Source organism: Trematomus bernacchii, unplaced genomic scaffold (genome assembly GCF_902827165.1).
Source record: "Trematomus bernacchii unplaced genomic scaffold, fTreBer1.1, whole genome shotgun sequence".
NCBI lineage: Eukaryota > Metazoa > Chordata > Actinopteri > Perciformes > Nototheniidae > Trematomus > Trematomus bernacchii.
This window is the reverse complement of record NW_022987477.1, coordinates 8,674,671-8,692,739: the sequence shown is the minus strand read 5'-3', so window position 1 is coordinate 8,692,739 and position 18,069 is coordinate 8,674,671. Positions and strand designations below refer to the sequence as shown.

Sequence of the window (18,069 nt, the reverse complement as noted above, 5' to 3'; positions counted from 1 at the left end):
TAACTTATGGCAACTCAAAAGAAAACATGGGTGGAGCGGTGGAGTAATGAGGAGGAGTCGGCGCTTCTGGCGATTTACTCAGAAGGCTTCAGTAGAAGCTGCTGGGAAGACCCCCAGCAGCTTCTACTGAAGCCAGTCCCCAACTCCGGGGACTTCCGGCCGGGGACCTCGGGTGGCAGTATACGCCGTGAAGTTGTTTGCGGCCTGCCAGTAAAGAAGAAGAAGAAGAAGAAGTGACGTCAGTGGCTCCCTCTGGGACTTATTCCGGTGTGAACGCGATTTACTAGATAGTTCCAGGAAATAAAAGTTCCGGGGAAAAGTTCCGGGAACTATTCCTGGGAAAAGTACTTGGTGTGAAAGCGCCTAATGTCTTACCTTTTGCTGTTTCTGATCAAATCAATGGCATTAAAACGAGAAAAACACTGCTGAAGGTTAATCCAATGTGTCTGTGTCACTTTGAAATGATTACTGATAATCCATCATTCAATTTTTGTCAAATACGAAGATTTCATATTAGCTGCTATTAGAGCTACTGTAGAACCCAGCTTCCGGTTTTTGGCAAACTGCGTGCGAATCACTCTCATTCCTCAATGGAAATGTTTAGATGGATTTAGGAACTTCCCCTCGATTACACCCAAATGACCCCAGAAGTGGTTTATTTTTTGCTAAACCTCTCTAAAAAGGTCAAATGTCACTTGTTTTGCATCAATCTTGATACAGGATACTTATTATATGTTATAGTTTGGATTCCTAAAGCTTTTAGTCTACTATCCCATCATTCAAGGGTGGTTTTCACTATACTGTAAATAATGTTTATTCTTTGGACAGACACTATAATTTACATTTTTTTACTATGTTCAATCTGAATTTACTTTAAAATTTAAAAAATCTATATTGATTCTGACTTGGGGCTTAACAGGATAATTGGCGTAAACCCCTTTGTCACTTTTTGCCTACCCAACAACTAAAATTGCATAGTTCCTTCTGTCATGACACTGAATGTTGACATTGGATATAAATCATGAGGTGTTAACGGCCTGAAATTGACGTGATTCTTCAGAATACTGTATTCATTGTTTTCCCCCCATGACTGAGCCATATAAATGTCCTCATGTTACCAGATCAAAACTACCATAAAAAGAACAACAGTGTTATAAATTGGAATTGTCGTGGAAAACGTTCAAGACAATACATCTGCAAATCACCAAATCTCCGTTGCTAGGTTGCATATAAATGCTTGCCAATTAGATTGTTGTTGAAAACGACTTAATCCATTAATACTCTGTTGAGCCCACTTCGTAAGTCAATGTCAGATGTACTAATTAGCCTGTCTGACCTCATTTTGCACTTAAACAGCTACCTAAGCATAGACTATGATTTTTTTGCAGTGCACTGCACACACACACAAACACATACAGCACTCCATCTCTCAATTTATGTGGTATATGCAGAGTCATTTGTATGGATGCATTCAGTGAGATAGTTAATCTGTAAGCGCCTGCCGGAGAAAGCAATTAACCTCACGGACCACCGGGGAGTTGATATGAGTGCGAGAGCATCTCTTCACCATTTAAATACACACTCACTCGCTCACATTCAGCCAACCTATTATTCATCATCAGCACTTTAAATGGACTCTTCATGGAGACAGCAACTCCCTCTGCATATACTGTACATGTGTGTATTGTACACTCACACACACACGCATATTTATTTCCTTACCCAGATGGACTGATCCCCATGGCTCTGGAGTTTCAGATTGCACTTGACGCAGAATGATTAAGGTCAGCTAAAGAACAAGAAAATTAAATGCTGCATTCCTTGTGATCAGGGAATTTAACAGACACTCGAAGGGACTATGCAGAGACCCTTGCCAAGCTCTGAAAAGGAAGATACAGCATATCCATCGTGATTACTTTCAGTGCCAGTATAGGTTTCAGCTTTCCAAAATATCCTATATATGCTATACCATGAGAAAAGCTGTTTTCTTTATACAGATAGACAACATTTAACAACGTTTTTGTAAAGCTTCTTGGTGAACGTTTTCTGTGTTTGTCAGACCGAGAAACTTTTCACAGGCTGTTCAATATGAGTCCCACTTTTGTGTTTGTTGCTACTGACCTGCCAGCCCATTCCCTCATGCATCAGTAACCTCTCTAATGAGGAAAAAAACACCGGCACAGATGGACGGAGCAGGGGAGGAGAGTGCGACAGATGAGCGGATGCGCAAGAAACCGAGGATGATGGAGAATAACCGGTTACTAATATGTAGTGCTTTTTCAGTTAAGACACATGTTGGACTTGTGTCAGATGCAGAGGAAGTAGTGAAACTTTTGTTTTAAATACAGCCAGACCTATAAGATGTTATCAGGTCAGTGATTCTTGGCACTTTGGTCTGTACTGAACAACATTACAGAAGTAACACGAAGGATTGCAGCATCAAACCACATGGTCTAAACATTTCTGTGTAGACACGAGGCCTCTGCTCTTACAGTAACATCCGCTTCTGATTAAAGCGGGTCTGTCTCCAGCTTTGTCCTGTTTAAGTCAACATTGGAACAGACTGGGGCCAGGTTTGGGGTAGGAGGCTGTTCGCTGCGTCTGATGTGTCTATTAACATGACTCCATGTTGCATTTTCTTTAACACTCAGGAACAAATGAATGGTGCACATCTACATTCAGAGCCCTTATCATGACACGGAGTAATACATGTATGTCACTGTTTACTTAGTTAAGTAAGATATTTAAAGTCTTAAAAAACAACATAGTATAGTATGTCGGAAATATGCAAAAAACGACATTCAGAGGAGCTACATTGCATAGTATGTTGACAGGTTCTGAAAATACTACATATAGAATGTAGAAATTGCATAGTATGTCAAAAGATATGCAGGAAACTGACATATTGTATGTCGCAAATATGCAATAAATAGGCATAGTATATAATGTCAAAAAATATACAGAAGAACAATATTGTATAGTATGTCGAAAATCTTCAAAAAACAGCATGTTATATTATGTGGAAAATATTAGGATGTCGAAAATATGTAATTTTACTTAAAGGGGACCTATCATGCAAAATGCACTTTTGTACGTCTTTTATACATGAATATGTGTCCCCGGTGTTCCAGGGAACTCACCAAGTGTCAGAAAACACAACCCTCTCTATTTTCCTCCATACCCAAATCTCTAAAAAAGGGGCTGCAACGGATTTGATAAAAACTGATCCAGATTTGAACACTGTCCTGACGTCAGGATGGTGGCGCTACGGCTATTGGGCCAACTCCACCAATCAGGAGGAGACAACCACGGCCATTGCCGTTCGAAAGCGCTGGAGACGCTGTAGTACATATGCCAGGCCTGTAGGTGGTGCTGTTCTCACAGAATCAGCCCTTGCAAAAACAGGGCTAAAAAAGTGCAAATTGAGCGAAATGAGGCATGGCTAAAATGCATGATCTGTTTGGTATTTTGAAAAAAAAAAAGTATAAATATGCCTTATATAGATATGGTCCTACACTATATTATTCAAATATAGGTCCACTTTAAGTAGAACTTGAGTAACTTTCTCGCATGCAGAGATTGTTTGAGTGAACTCCAAACATGAAAACCCTCTGAAAGCAGATAAACTCATAGCAGATGCATTGTGGTGAAGAATGATCTATCTCTGTTTTGCTGCAGTACATTAACATGCAAGTCCGCAGCCCAACAAACTGCAAAGCATCTTTGTGCTTTTACATCACAACATTAATCATTGAATTTCCAAACAATTATGTATAATTTATCCAGGCATCTGATCCACGCTAAACTTTTAATAACTTTTGGTTTAAGTGCGTGTGTGAGAGATACATTTTGGAAAAGTTTCCACCTCACTTAGAGCTGCTAACAATGCATTTTTCTGTAAAAACAAATGATGCATGACATCTTGTATTTTAAAGGGGTTGATTGAGAATGATCAACCAACTTACTAGTTCCCTTACAGCTGATTGTTTTGTTTTCAAGCAAATTGTTTCCACTTCCCCAAATAGACTAAAAAGTCATTAACTGGTGTACAGTCAGTGTTAAGTTGATCTCTAGGAACATCTCCTGTTTGCCATAAAGACAATACATAAGGTGCTAGTTAACATGAACATTTTGAGCTTATATAAAGCAGATATGTCGCCAGATTATAACTGATTGGTACCATGATTGCTAATGTGATTCACCTCTTTTACTCACTCAATGGCCTGTTAACCTGCATTTACCAAAGCACGCTAAAATGTGATTGATCAATACTTCTCTGATTTCAAACGAAAACCAGAAGGCTACGAATACCTGAATCTAGTCTAGTTGCCTGCAGATTCTACATTCATATGTGGAATTTGTTAATAGAGAGCAGGATTTGTTTAGTCTTGCTCAAGTGTTTCGGAGGTAGTTTCTTCTTTAAGCTCTTGATCAAAGAAGTCATCAATGTATGCATCCAGGCAGGCCAACAGGACACATGTGTGAAGACTGTGGTCTATGGACTGAGGTTTGGTTAGCTACTGAACTGTTGATGGTTACAAAAAGGGTGTGTTTAAAAAGGACCTTAAAAGTAGCATAAGGATAAATAACGTGTGAGATCTGTCTAGTTGTGCTCCTGGCCACTTGATGAATGTAAGACTATCTTTTAGGTGGCTGTGGCTCAGTGGATAGTGTGCTGGACTTCAAAACAGGGGATAGCAAGTTCAAGTCCCACTGCAGTCAGCTTGTCATTGAGTCCCTGGGCAAGACACTTCACCCCAAATTGCTCCTGTGGGGATTGTCCACAGTACTGAATGTATGTAAGTCGCTTTGGATAAAAGCGTCTAACAAATGACATGTAATCTTCTTTAGATCTGGCGTGACCAATTCCAAGAGGAAATAACTGATTCTTTATATCATGGCTAGACTTTTGATTTGAAGGCTTCACCAGCTAATGCCTTACTGTGATTGTCTGCAGTTTAGTGCAAGGTGTGTGATATAAATTAGGTTTATCAGAGCTCTTTTGCTGGAAACAGCTGCCGGCTCCTGGAAATGGTGTTGATGAGAGTAGAATGTGTTGGCTGCACAACTGAAGAACAAAAAGGCTTACTGAAGGCCGAGAGGCTGGAGACTTAAAGCACTTGAGCAGTTTTCAAGATATCAGAGCGAACTACAAAGTTGGATGATAACTATTTTGGCAATACAAGCAAGCCCTTTCACAAGTAGTCATTTGATCCCTTGTTAATATAGAAAATATTCATCAGAGGAGCTCTAATGACAACGTTTTCAATACACGCACACTCCTCTCTTCAGTTTTTTCCCTCCTTCCTGTTGTTTGTCTGTCCCCGTTTCTCCCTCTGATGTCTGAAACTCTTCATGTGCTGTGGGTCTCATTTGATCTACACAGCGTCAGACATCTGGAGCACTGCTCCACTGAAACACCTGTTTTCAATTCATGCAACCGACAGAAACATTTGATTGTTTCTCAGAAGCGTTTTTTCCCCCCTCTCCCTCTCATTGACTCACTGGCGATTTGTTATGTTTAAGCTAAAGCACAGCTCTCCTATAGGTAATAGATGGAAGAATAATTTGAACTTGATGAAGACCAATTGAGAGAAAATACAGTAAATGATTTTCCAGGCATTATCTTTGCAATGTTGGCACTTATTGGGTAAGGTGGCTTTCTAATAGGTTGGGTATGTTTGGAATTATATTGAATGAGTAACGTCTGAATGTTTTACCATTTTAACCTAATGGAAAATAATATAAAAAAATTCTGGAAGGAAGGCAACGTGTCAAATGATGTGTCTACACAGGAATGCATTACATCATACTAAATGAAATGCTGTAATCAAGCCCCCTGAAATGTGATATATCTCATCTCTGATTGCTAACAAGCTGGACTGAAATATTTTCTGGCAAATCATATGTACATTTTATTTGGTGTTGAACACGTATGCATGCATTGACATGTGCAGGTAGCCCAACCACAGAATGAAAGATTTTCTGAACAAAATGGAGTGAGAATAAAGAGTTTCCGTGGCGGCTTCCCTGCCAACTCCCTGAAACACTTAATTATGCCTAATTGTTTCGAGGACAGAACACACACAGAGGCAATTAGGAACGATATGCATGGGCAACTCTTCACACGGAGACAGCATTTAGGCAAAAGAATAACAAAGTATAATGTTTGCACATTCCATAATACTGAGTTAAACTATGTGTGCAAATAAACATATGATAGAGGCTATCACTGCGTGTATTTAAAAAGCAACACTGCCTACTCGGTGCCTTACCCCATCTTGAATTTTTTTCGTAGCTGACAAATATATGTATTCTATAGTGTAAATACAAAAGTCCCGTTTTACAAAATGCAAATAAATATAATCTAAAAAATCATCAAAAACCAACTCCTGCTTGTTTGAGTTTACTATGTAGCATTTGTCTTTTAATAACCAACTATTAAAGGGATTTTCTTTTGTGAAAAAGGCAAAACTCAGTTTATAACACCACTCTTATATCGCAGAATAGTGTCTATCTTCTCATGTAACTCTCCCACCTTAAAATTCCTAGTGATATGATACAAAAAGTTACATACAAGTTAAATATGTGCAGGAATGTATGGATATACATATTAAATGACAAACGTATGCATGCCAATGTATTTGTACACATACACACATATATAAGCACCACTGCACATGTATGAACACACTCATACATATTGTACAGACACACACTCACACAATCGCACACACACACAAATCTCATGAAGAATTGGTCACTGCTCAACCAGCTGAAGTACTTCAAGAAAAAGCACAATAATTCACAATAAAAGTCTAAACAGGTCCTGAAACATATATTTAAAAAAATAATATGTGTAATAGATGTTGTTTCCATCTACAATGCATGAAGTAGTTTATCGTCTACCAGTATTCTCTCTTAATTTGGTCAATTCTTGAATCTGCTCTGCAATTCAATATTGTGCAAAACTGTCTTTTTTTTCAAAATATGTATTAATGACTAAATCCCTTCTTGGATTACACTGCAACCCAGAGGATGGAAATGTTAGTGCCGCCCTTGTGTGTAATCTGGTTAACCCGTCCTCGAATACAATCCAGAGTCACATAGACTGCTGTTCCATTCTGGACCGGAAATGAGGCCCTCAGCCCGATACTGGCCCACTCGCTCCCTTCAGGCATTGAACCAGACACCTGCTGGGCCACAGGAGCTGCCGTCCCCCCCGGACCCAACGCCTTCTGCATAGTGAGTTTGACAATATTGCAGGAGTGAATCAGCTTTAGATTGAGGGCAATGTTCGCCGTCCCTTTCTCATGGAAGACAAAGTTCTTCCTGCTGTTCGGCTCCCCTTGGCGAGACAAATGAACCTGGGGCGTGTCCGGGCTGATCTGCTGGAAGGACAGCTGCTTGTTCCTGACCGCTCCGGAGGGCAGGCCGGTCTTGGACACGGTAGCGGTCAGGGCTGAAGACACTGCTGAAGGAATCCAGATAAGACTCAGCATACTGATCCCGGTGCTGTCCCCAAAGTAGCGGATGTTGCACTGGGAAGGAGACGTGATCTCGAAGCTGAGCGTGTCCCCGCCGGCTACACTCACAGCGCCAGAGAGGGTGATGGAGGTGTCCCTGTAGTTGACGCCCGTCTTGAAGGCTTGCATCGCCTCCTGGCCGGTCCCGTTGCGGTTAGTGTAGGCGATCAGGGAGAAACCCTCTCTGATGCAGGTGTGGCCCATTGAGTAAAGCGCCTGCTGGAGGACGAACTTTACAACGCCGCTTTCTGTGAAGCGGACACCGCGGTTATCATGCGTTAGAATGACCATGTACGGGTCGGAGACTGATGTAATGCGGAACGTCGGGCGGTAGTTGGTTTGGTAGTGCGTCAACAGGGACATCTGAGCCGTCATCGCTACGGCACCAGTGTCGTGCGACAACCAGAGCAAGCTGAGAGAATTGGTGGCGATATCATAGACGTGAAGATCCTTGCTCTGGTTGCAGTGTTGATTGGGACTCTTCAGCAGAAGGGTGAAGGTGTGGTTGGGCTCCACCTCCACTCCACTGCTGACGCTGACACCCTGGAAGTATTTCTTATCCGGTTGTTCGATGCGAACACCACTGAGGTCCCGACCCTCCTCTTCTTGGCTCCCATTGAGCCTCATTCCCAACTGAAGGAAGTTCCTGCAGCTGTGCTTTATCGCAAAGTTATGATCCAACCAGACCAGGCCATGCTGCAGGAACGTCAACTGCCCCACCTCATTGGACAACAGATCTATTTTCTCTTTGCTTCTGATGTTTAGTTGAAGCCCTGGGAAGATGTGTGTGCCAGAGTTTCGAGCATGAGGAATTCCAACATTGGCCCCCCAAGACTGGGAGAGTTGGCTCTCTGAAGGCTGGCCGCAGACAGAGTCAGTGACAGCGGTGCAGGTGACAGAAACAGGTTCTCCATCACAGTCGGAGCAGGCCTGGCACTCCTGCAGCTCCTGGTTGTAGAAGTAGTCATGACCACAAAAACCCATGACTGCTTCTCTCTCAGAAACTCCCAGACACCTGAACCCACCTGTGAAGTTAAAGAGCAGAGAGAATGGAGAAATCAACTTGTGAAAATGTGGAAAAAAAAGATTGTTTAATGAAAATTAAAGGGGGAATAATGATTTAATTGCTCTATTTTAAAAACGTATATATCAATGTGTTGAACTCACCTGGAGTATTAAGGCACTTCACCCGCTCTCCACAAATGGTTGGTACTTCAAGGCATTCATCTCTGTCCTGCAATACACACACATTCATATTATAAGTATTGGCATTATGTTAACAAAACAAAGGAATACAAACAAAATGTATCCATGATTTTCTTTGGATTTTATTCAGCATGGATGGTAATATTAAAGTGGACCTATCATGCTATATTTGAATAATATAGTGTAGGACCATACCTATATAAGGCATATTTATACTTTTTTTTTTTCAAAATACCAAACAGATCATGCATTTTAGCCATGCCTCATTTTGCTCAAATTGACATTTTTTAGCTCTGTTTTTGCAAGGGCAGATTCAGTGAGAACAGCACCATCTACAGGCCTGGCATATGTACTACAGCGTCTCCAGCGCTTTCGAACGGCAATGGCCGTGGCTGTCTCCTCCTGATTGGTGGAGTTGGCCCAATAGCCGTAGCGCCACTGTCCTGACGTCAGGACAGTGTTCAAATCTGGATCAGTTTTTATCAGATGCGTTGCAGCCCCTGGAACGCCGGGGACACATATTCATGTATAAAAGACGTACAAAAGTGCATTTTGCATGATAGGTCCCCTTTAACTTTTTTTCTCCATATCAAATGTTGTGTTTGAGACATGCTGGGATATACTCTAAAACCTGACCCCATTTGACACTTCTACCATCAGATAAAGCTATTTCAAGTTTGTGTACAGAATAGAAACTGCCTCACCATCAACCAAACATTAGTGCATTTAAAATTAGCAACAGGGTTGTGAACATGATTTCTAATTGTTAAAAACATTTTTATGAAGACGATCTTAAAATACATAAGAAAAAAACAAACTGAATCATATACTGTCAGCTCTGATAACGAACAAATAGGAATCCAAACATAATGTATTGAGGGTAATTTACGCTCACATGAAGTTTTGGAGCTTTAACTGGCTCATGTCACTTCTTTAGTTACAAAAAAGAGATCCATTTTATGTTACTACATCCGTTAGCTAGCTAAAAATGGCAAAATATGTTTGTCTACCTGATGTGTCGTGACATGCATGAGGATATTCAAACGTAACTGGTCATTACAATTTTGCATTATGTATTTATGTGAATCCTTGAACAAATTTAGATGAGAAATTAACTTTTTTGGTAAGTTACTAAAATATTTATATTCAATTTTACAGGTCACCTATTATGCAAAATCCACTTTGTCCTGTCTTTTATACATAAATATGTATCTCTGCGTTAAGATATTCTGAAAGTTTCAGGAAAAAAGATTCTCTCACTTATTGTCTTGATCCATTTATATAAAAACCTGCCTGAAAATGAGCTGATCAGATTTGGGCCACTTTATGATGTCATAACGTTTTTTTGGCTTGTGTAACCATTAGCCAATAACCAACAAAGGTAACACCTGCCCACCCTATCACCTGAATCTCCTCCTAGAGCACCATTGTGTTTTTTTAACCAAATATCTCTCAGAGGGGCGTGGGGAGTGGCCCCTTATTTTCATCTAAAGTAACAGCCACAGAATCAGCACTTTTGAAACAGGGCTGAAACAGAGGGGTTTATGGCATGCTACAATGCATGATCTGTTTGGTGTTTCAGACAAATACTTCAGAGACATGTTTTGTATATCTGAGACCTATAATATATCGAGGAAAAATACTATAATAGGGGACCTTTAATATACCATTTTGCAGTACCTCTGCTTGCCAACTCTAAGGCAAACCAGATGTTGAGAATAGCTGTTTTAAAGGAGCATACCTGGCACATCCTGTCTGCAGTTGGAGAACACTGTGAGATCAGGAAGAAGCCCGGCGGACACATGGTGCACTTCTCACACTTAGGTGGATCCTTCTGAAAATCACAGAACTCCTCCTGCCCACAGGAAGTAGGGCATCCCAGCAGAGGTTGAGGAAAATGTGCCTCTCCGACTACATCCATCGTCTTGGAGTCCAGATCCATTTTGTGCACGGCGTAGGATTTCTGCAGGTGGCTGCGGGCCTGGCTCTGCAGACCCGCCAGGTGGCTCTCGAAGTAGCTCTGTAGCTCACCCTGCAGACCCTGGAAGGAAACCTGTTTGACGGTGTCTGAGAGGAGGCCATACTGGTTCTTCACCACATCCATCTGATCATACATGCGTCGCTGCTGGTCCAGGATCTCCCTCTGCTGGGACAGAAGCGCCTCCTGTTGGTCGGCGAGTTTCTGCTGCAGGTCGCGGATGATTATTTGCTGGGTTCGCAGGGCCTCCACCAGCTTCTCCTGCCCTTTGGCCAGCTGGAGGTGCAAGATGAGGGCATCTTCTGAGGGAACTTCATTCTCCCCTGAGGGGAAGATAATTCAAAATGAAAGCAGGTTTTATTGTTAAAAACTGTGCAGTGGAGGAAGTGATTGGATTAAAAGTGATTCTGATTTGACGCTGGAACAAAGTGTGAACACTCAGTGAACCCCATTTTATTGGGTAGCTGGCAAGTGCAATGAAAGTTTCCTATATGGATATCATATCAAAGCTCCATATTTTCTGGACAACTGACTCAGAGACATTTCCAGTCCTGCTCAGCTCTTTCTTTTGCTGGTAGCTACTTGTGGGTTATCTGTCTGTTTTTTTCAGACTCTTTAAATGCACTTTTTTAGTTTTTTTCAGAGGAGGGTTAGGGGCTCAAACTTTTTCTGTCAGGCCCCCCCTTTGGAGAAAAAAAAAAGTCGGGCCCCCCCAACACAAGTCAGGCTCAGTGGTGGCGCCAGAGATTTATTTTGGGGGTGCTGTGGGGTAGCTTGACGTTTCATAGAGGGTGCTAAAACATTTAGGGTTTCCCATTAATGTACCGGTCGCTACAGTGGAATTTTCTACTGCAACAATCCCCACGCAAATACACAGTGTACCTGCGACTGTTACAATGAAGGCTCGATAATCAGCTCACGGCATATAGGTGTAAGCAGGGGTAAAGTGCTATTTTTATAGGTGGTGTGTGGACCTCACATAGGGGGGGTTAAATGCATCAATCTGGTGCACTTTGAGAGCAAAATGAAGAGATCTATGGATACCTCTCTCAACACCCATTTGAAACAGAACTGTAAACAGATTTACTTTTTCTTTATGGATATTTTACAAATCACCCTTTTAAACTTTATTCTTTTTTTACTGTCATATAGTATTTCATACCTGTTTTTCATTTATTCTCTTATTTTTTTATAACTATAATGATCATATAAACGTGTGCCTCGGAAATAATTGTTTACATTAATGGTGACCAAAACGTTTGAGACCCACTGAGATAACACTGAGAGAGTCCTTTAGCTCACTGAGCCTCTGAGTCTGACAGGAGAGGACTCCACTTTGTTGTTGAAAAAACTCCTTATATCCGTTAGCGTAGCTCGCTAGCACCAGAAGCTAACAACAACGATCTCCGGTACCGGTGCGCTCTCTCTCTCTCTCTCTCTCTCGCTCGCGCACACAAAATGGCTCGTTCCACACACACACAGAGCCAAGCTTTAATGAAACACAGAGACCCAGACGTAATAGTACTGTACTGTATCATATTATTTTCGAATCAATAATTTTTCAAATTATGTTTTTTTTGTAATAACCATTTTCCCTCCTGGTCTCTCGCGCCCCCCTGTCATGCCTCTGCGCCCCTCAGGGGGGGGGCGCGCCCCCCACTTTGGGAACCACTGGGTTAGGGTATGGGTTAGGGTTAAATAAAAAAGTGGTGACAGATAACCTACAAGTACCCTTTTGCTTATGGACCATGATGCCCTTGTGCAGATCACTGGAGAAACAGGGTGGTTAAAGTCAATCAAATATAATGGTAATTATTATGTTCTTGCTTTCACTGCAAGAAAATACCAGAACTGATGAAGGACATTTTAAAGAAATTAAATCATCCTGTAATCATCGCAACAGTTAAAAAATGTTGTTGACAGAGAAGATGATGAAAGCAGACCTGGCTTGATGTCACATGTGAGCTGGACACCCAAAGGAGCTCCACCAAGTTCCGAAGATGGATATCCAAGTTCCGGAAAATCCCCCATAAACTGTGCCGCTCTGTCGGACAGATGGACAGGAGGGAGCTGGCTCTCCTCTGAACTACAGCCCTCTCCCACACATGACTTCGCTCGGGCTTTTGGCCGTATCCTCAGCGGCAGTCTGCACTCGATCCCTTTACATTCTCGGGTGTCATTGGTGGTGGGCTGAAATTGTTTCACAAGAGCGGCGCAGTCCGCATCCGTGCATCCTGCAGGTAAAACTTCAGGCGCTCTTAACCGCGTGCCACTGCTGCTGTCAGTGTGCCGCACGCGAAGTGGCTGCACAGGCGGATACCCCTCTGAGACTGCTCTTGGAGAGCCCGGGTAGGCATGGTGTTGGCCGGCCACTATCTGCGCCCCTCTCGGGTGATGGTGCCGCGGCGGTCTGGAGGTTCTGCCCCCCGGACAGTGCGCTCCGACGCACGGTCTTGGATCGCTGGTTTCCGCGCCGTAGCAGTGCGTCCCCCGGCAGACCTCTGCGACAGTTTGCGTCGATATCCAAGAGAGCAGCAGCAACAATACAGGTGTTACTAAAACCATTTTTGCTTCTGCGTTAGTTTTCTCTCTGAAAAAGAAGAAACATGCACATTAAGCTTTTGATTCCCGGGTGGTGGAGAAATCTCAAAAATGGTCCTGTGATCCATCTCTGAGCTTCTTTCTGATGAAACCCCTCTCACTATAGAAACAAAGTATATAAGTATTATTGACCAATCATTACCTTCAGATCCAGAGTTCGGTGAGACTGGCTTGAACGTCTGTCAGTAAAAAATAAAACATTAGACACACGCAGTCCTACCGCCTGCTCTCTCCATGTCTGCCCCACTGTGAGGGCTTCTGCACTACAATGTCAGTATGTGGCATTCCTAAGACTTAATTAGCATCAGGTTTCCCCCGGCCACAATTTAACCCTTCACCTTCCCTGCTTTCCATGCAGGAATCCCTCATTGATGTGGAGGAAAAGTGAAACATTTCCTGAAAAAATATATTGGCTCCCACGATCATGAGATGATGTCCATGCATAGCTAAATGTTTTCCTGTCCTGTCATCTTCTCCTGCAAACTGTCACTTTTCATTTTGCTCACTGCTGACTTCCCTGTGACCTCACGACCATCCAAGTTGCAGAAAGTGGCAGTGTTATTTTCTTTGTAGCACTTTCTGAATGTTGAGACAGCTGCTGGTCCTCCACCCAGTGTCTTCAAGTTATACTGGGCTTGTCAACACTGAGCGCCCCACTTTATAGACGGAGCCAACAGAGGTCAAACTTTTGTTGAGGTGACCTATGGCTGAAGTCAGGAATGTGAAACCCACAGCTGCTTTTTGGACCCTCTCATTTGAGTTCATCAGCACAACCACATGTTATGGGAGGTTATCTGAGGATGATGTGTGGTGGGATGTTTGGAGTTCGTCAGGTTCTGTTGTCACTTTCTCTTTCATTAGTTAAAGGTCAGACACCTATGGAAGCCCATTTTTACAAAGGGAAAAAAAGGCAAAAAAACCAACTTTGACCATTGATTATCACCTTGTTCTGATTAAGTATCTCATCATTCAGATACAATCATTCAAAGTGTTGACTTATAATGTTCATATTATAACTTGCCTTAGATTTATTTTCTTTTTTAAATCAATCAATTTGTTAATCTATTTTCCCACTCATTCTATTATACTATTGCCATATTCTGAAAATGTTTACCTGAACAAGTTGACTTATTCTCAAACCATTCTTACTTCTGGAAACTGTACGTGTTTGATTCTCTCATAATTAGTTAACATCATACAATTTTGACGTAGTATACCATTATGTTGATCGAGTATCTTGTCATTTTGATTTTCCATGAGCATATAGATAAACAATATTTCTATTTTGCCTAACTATGTAGTTTTACCTTGCAGAAGTGGGCCTCCATAATGAGGCAAGTTTGACATATTCATTTTAATAAAAAACAAACCTCAGTATCCTTGTTTGTTGGATTCTGTTGGCATAAATCCAGCCAAGCAGCACTTTAGGGGCTGAGCGGAAAACTACATTAGAATAAAAAAATGTGGTTGTTTCCTGCATTAACATGCAGAGTGGATCAGCACTCCACAAAGAAAATAAGTGGTGCAGCTTGGTATCACGAACATGATCTACACCACCCACAGAATGTATAGTACAGCAGAGTACACACAGAGGGCACTACAACACTCCTAATACATCACTTTTCCCATCATCATTGTGACAGTTTGTCCTCTGCAGTGCTATATTTGACAAATGCTTTATCGTTTTGAAAGGTGCCCACTGGTTTTGTCATTAGCACCCCTTTTTCTTTTAGTGCAGAAAAGCCCAAGAAAGGTTTTTAGAGGGTGTCGTAGCACTCTGATTTAATATCATGGAGACTAATAGCTTAAAACAATGCCCTTCCTACATCTCACACCTTTCCATCTGGGGTTCTGTACATTAAAACACAAATACTGCTCTTTTTCAACTCTTTGTTTTGCAGCCTGTAAGGCTTAAAATATTTGCCCCCAGTTTATTTGAAATTAACTTAATTTGTCCTAACATCTACAAAAATCTATGTCTTGAAGCTTCAAGACATAGATTGAAGCTTATCAAGAATTAGATGGACAGCTGTCTGATTTATCAAGACCATCTAATTCCCCATGCTGGACAAAAACATTATCCGTATCCGCTATGTTGGACTGTGGTCCAACATAGCGGATACGGATAATGTTTTTGTCAGTCACTGAAATGTAACTGCAAAGGAACAACAAAGCAGAACAATCATAATTCTCTTTGCTGCAGAGCTCTCCAACCAGTAATCAGCCTATGAAAAATGTTCTCTGAGGCACGCCATGCTTGTGTTTGGGACATGCTTGGAGCTAATGGAAGGGTGCATATGTCCATCTGTTTGTCAACCCCTGAGAGAGGAGAGAGGGAATGAGGGTGGTTTTGACTCATGACTTAATACGTCATGAACCATAAAAGCCTTTTTGGAAAAGCTGAAGGCTATTTGGTTTCCCCCTGTTGTGTGCAGCTTCACTGTATAATGACTCAAGTTTAAAATGAGGTTAGCAATGGGGCAAAGTTGTTCTTTTAAGTATAAGTATGCTTTATGATCTCAATTTTTCCTTACGTTTAACCTTTTGCATTTGTTGGCCCCCCTTGTAAGCTGACAAGGAATTTAAATAAACAAGAAGTGAGATCTTGACTAAAGGAGAAATGCAAATAAATAGAGATATCTGTGTCTGACAGGTCAGATAAGAGCCAGAGGCTATTCATAGCCTGACAGATTGTCTCTCCTTGGTTCCCCCCTGAAGATAACTGACCTTTCTTCCTGATTTTAAGAAGAAATAACCTCTTGAGTGTAAGTTAAAGCAACTTCTGTATGCCTGAGTTTGTTCAAAACGTGTACAGCGAATAATTCTATATGTAGGATCTATGCATCAGTAATAGTTTTTTTGAAATACCCTTGGTCATGCCAGGCTTTTCCATCGAACTATGAATTTCTCCAATATTGCTGATGAATTTGTTTGTCAGAAACACGTCATCTCTGAGCCAGTCTCAAATTCATAGGTTTTTTTGTATATCATATTCCTGTCCTGTTTCTAAGTTTAATTAAAAGGTTATATTGATTTTCTAAAATGATTGCGAAGACAACCGATTAACACTTTTATTGTGGTTTTCCATTTTTAGTCCTGTTAAGTCTCTCTTGGTTCCCCCCTGAAGATAACTGACCTTGTTGCACCACAACAGTGTCTAAGGATATTCCTTCCTGGTTTTAAGAAGAAATAACCTCTTGAGTGTAAGTTAATGCAACTTCTGTATGCCTAATTGTATTTAAAACGTGTACAGCAAATCATTCTATATGTAGTATCAATCTTGAAGAATTCAGATCACTGGAGCTCAGTTTGATCTGGTGTTTGCTGTGTGACGTGCCACACTACCACTCCTGTCTAAAGACCGGCAGTAAATCAGTTTCAGTGAGGTGAATTATTAACCAAGACCTTCAAATTCCCCATGCTGAATCAGCCGTTCTCTCACTCCCATGAGACCTCTCTTTCCTTTTTAACCTCCAGATACTTCATCATCTCCTCAAGTGGTCAGCGCCATTAGTCACATCAAACTCCTCTTCAGAATTCCCCTGATCTGTACGCGTTTGAAACATTTGCAATACAATGCAGATAAGGAGACTGTGGAGGGGGACGGCTCAGCGCTGCCCAGACAAGACTTGTGAAAGTGTTGAGCTTTCAGAAGGAATGTAGTGACAGGTCTCGACCTGAACTTCCGCATTAAGCAGGAAGAAGTCAAGAGTCAAGACCCAGATGCAATCCACATCAACACACCCAACGCCGCCTGTATGTGACTGTTTTGTTGGTGTTCAGCTTTATTAGAGAGTAGTAATTTGAGGTGGAACTGACGCCCATGAAGCTGTTATCTTGAAACTAACTGGTGAAACTTGGATTAATACATTTGGAAAGGTGAGTTTACATCTCTGCTAAGTTGGATGTTTCAGTTAACGGTGAACACCCATAGCTGCTTTTGTTCTGAGCGTTCATATCTTTGAGTGTTCTGTATATTAATCATTGTTGTTTTTTTTATTGACTGGCTGTCACATCAAACACTTTTTTCTCCTCTAGCTAGAAGAAAAATAAAGATATCGCTAATCATACACACTGAGAATCTTAGACATCCTGTCATATCCTAGATACAGACTTTTAAAAGTTGTCAGAGTATGTAATAATAGTACACCAATGAAACAATACGGCTATTGTCACCCAAGACGGATTTGTTCTTATGAGATAAGGTTTTATTAGGTTGCTGTATAGAGATAAGTCAGTCATTAGGATATTTTTAATATAATCAAAAAGGGAGTAAGTTCATATGTGCTCTTGTCTGCTTTCAAAATGGGTGGACCGGGCTCTAATTTCACACTGCTGTATGACTCAATAACCACATGAAACTGATAGGGTTGGCCTCCTATTTTAAAGCTGTGTGCTGTCAGTGAAGATAGGAACATGTTGTGCATTCGGCTTTTTGAGATGTGATTAAATAAAAGAAAACTGGACCGAATTACTTATAAACAGTCTTTCATTGCAAAAGTCTGTTTGCAATACATGAGTAAAAACCTTTAGGTTGACAGTTTTTGACCTGCTGTCAAGTCAGAGGAGGCTGAAATATATGTTTAGACAGACTGTCAAATGACTCATGTGCAGAGGGGATTTTATGTAAAGGAAAAAAGTTGAAGGATTATGTAAATCAAACCCTTCTGGAAATTACTGTACGCGTTTGATTTCTACAAAAGCACATATACCCCCTTCAGCAAACATATATATGATCTTGTGGATTGCTAAATGTCA

The 18,069-nt window shown here is 41.4% G+C and overlaps 2 protein-coding genes across 2 annotated transcripts in view; one reads left to right on the top strand and one right to left on the bottom strand.

The window, feature by feature from the left end:
* Positions 1 to 5,902: 5,902 nt before the first annotated feature.
* Positions 5,903 to 13,545, bottom strand: si:ch211-37e10.2. The gene is made up of 5 exons (XM_034146211.1): positions 13,454 to 13,545; positions 12,654 to 13,300; positions 10,474 to 11,033; positions 8,694 to 8,760; positions 5,903 to 8,551 (listed from the first exon to the last, which is right to left on the bottom strand). Exons 2-5 carry the CDS (start codon positions 13,273 to 13,275, stop codon positions 7,020 to 7,022), a joined length of 2,781 nt encoding a protein of 926 aa, XP_034002102.1. The 5' UTR covers positions 13,276 to 13,300; positions 13,454 to 13,545; the 3' UTR covers positions 5,903 to 7,019.
* A 3,442-nt stretch (positions 13,546 to 16,987) lies between these two features.
* Positions 16,988 to 18,069, top strand: part of apbb1ip (amyloid beta (A4) precursor protein-binding, family B, member 1 interacting protein) — a 28,647-nt gene continuing 27,565 nt past the window's right edge. Inside the window, exon 1 of the mRNA XM_034148019.1 lies at positions 16,988 to 17,190. The gene's annotated coding sequence lies outside the window, so the exon portion shown is untranslated. The remainder of the gene's footprint in view (positions 17,191 to 18,069) is intronic.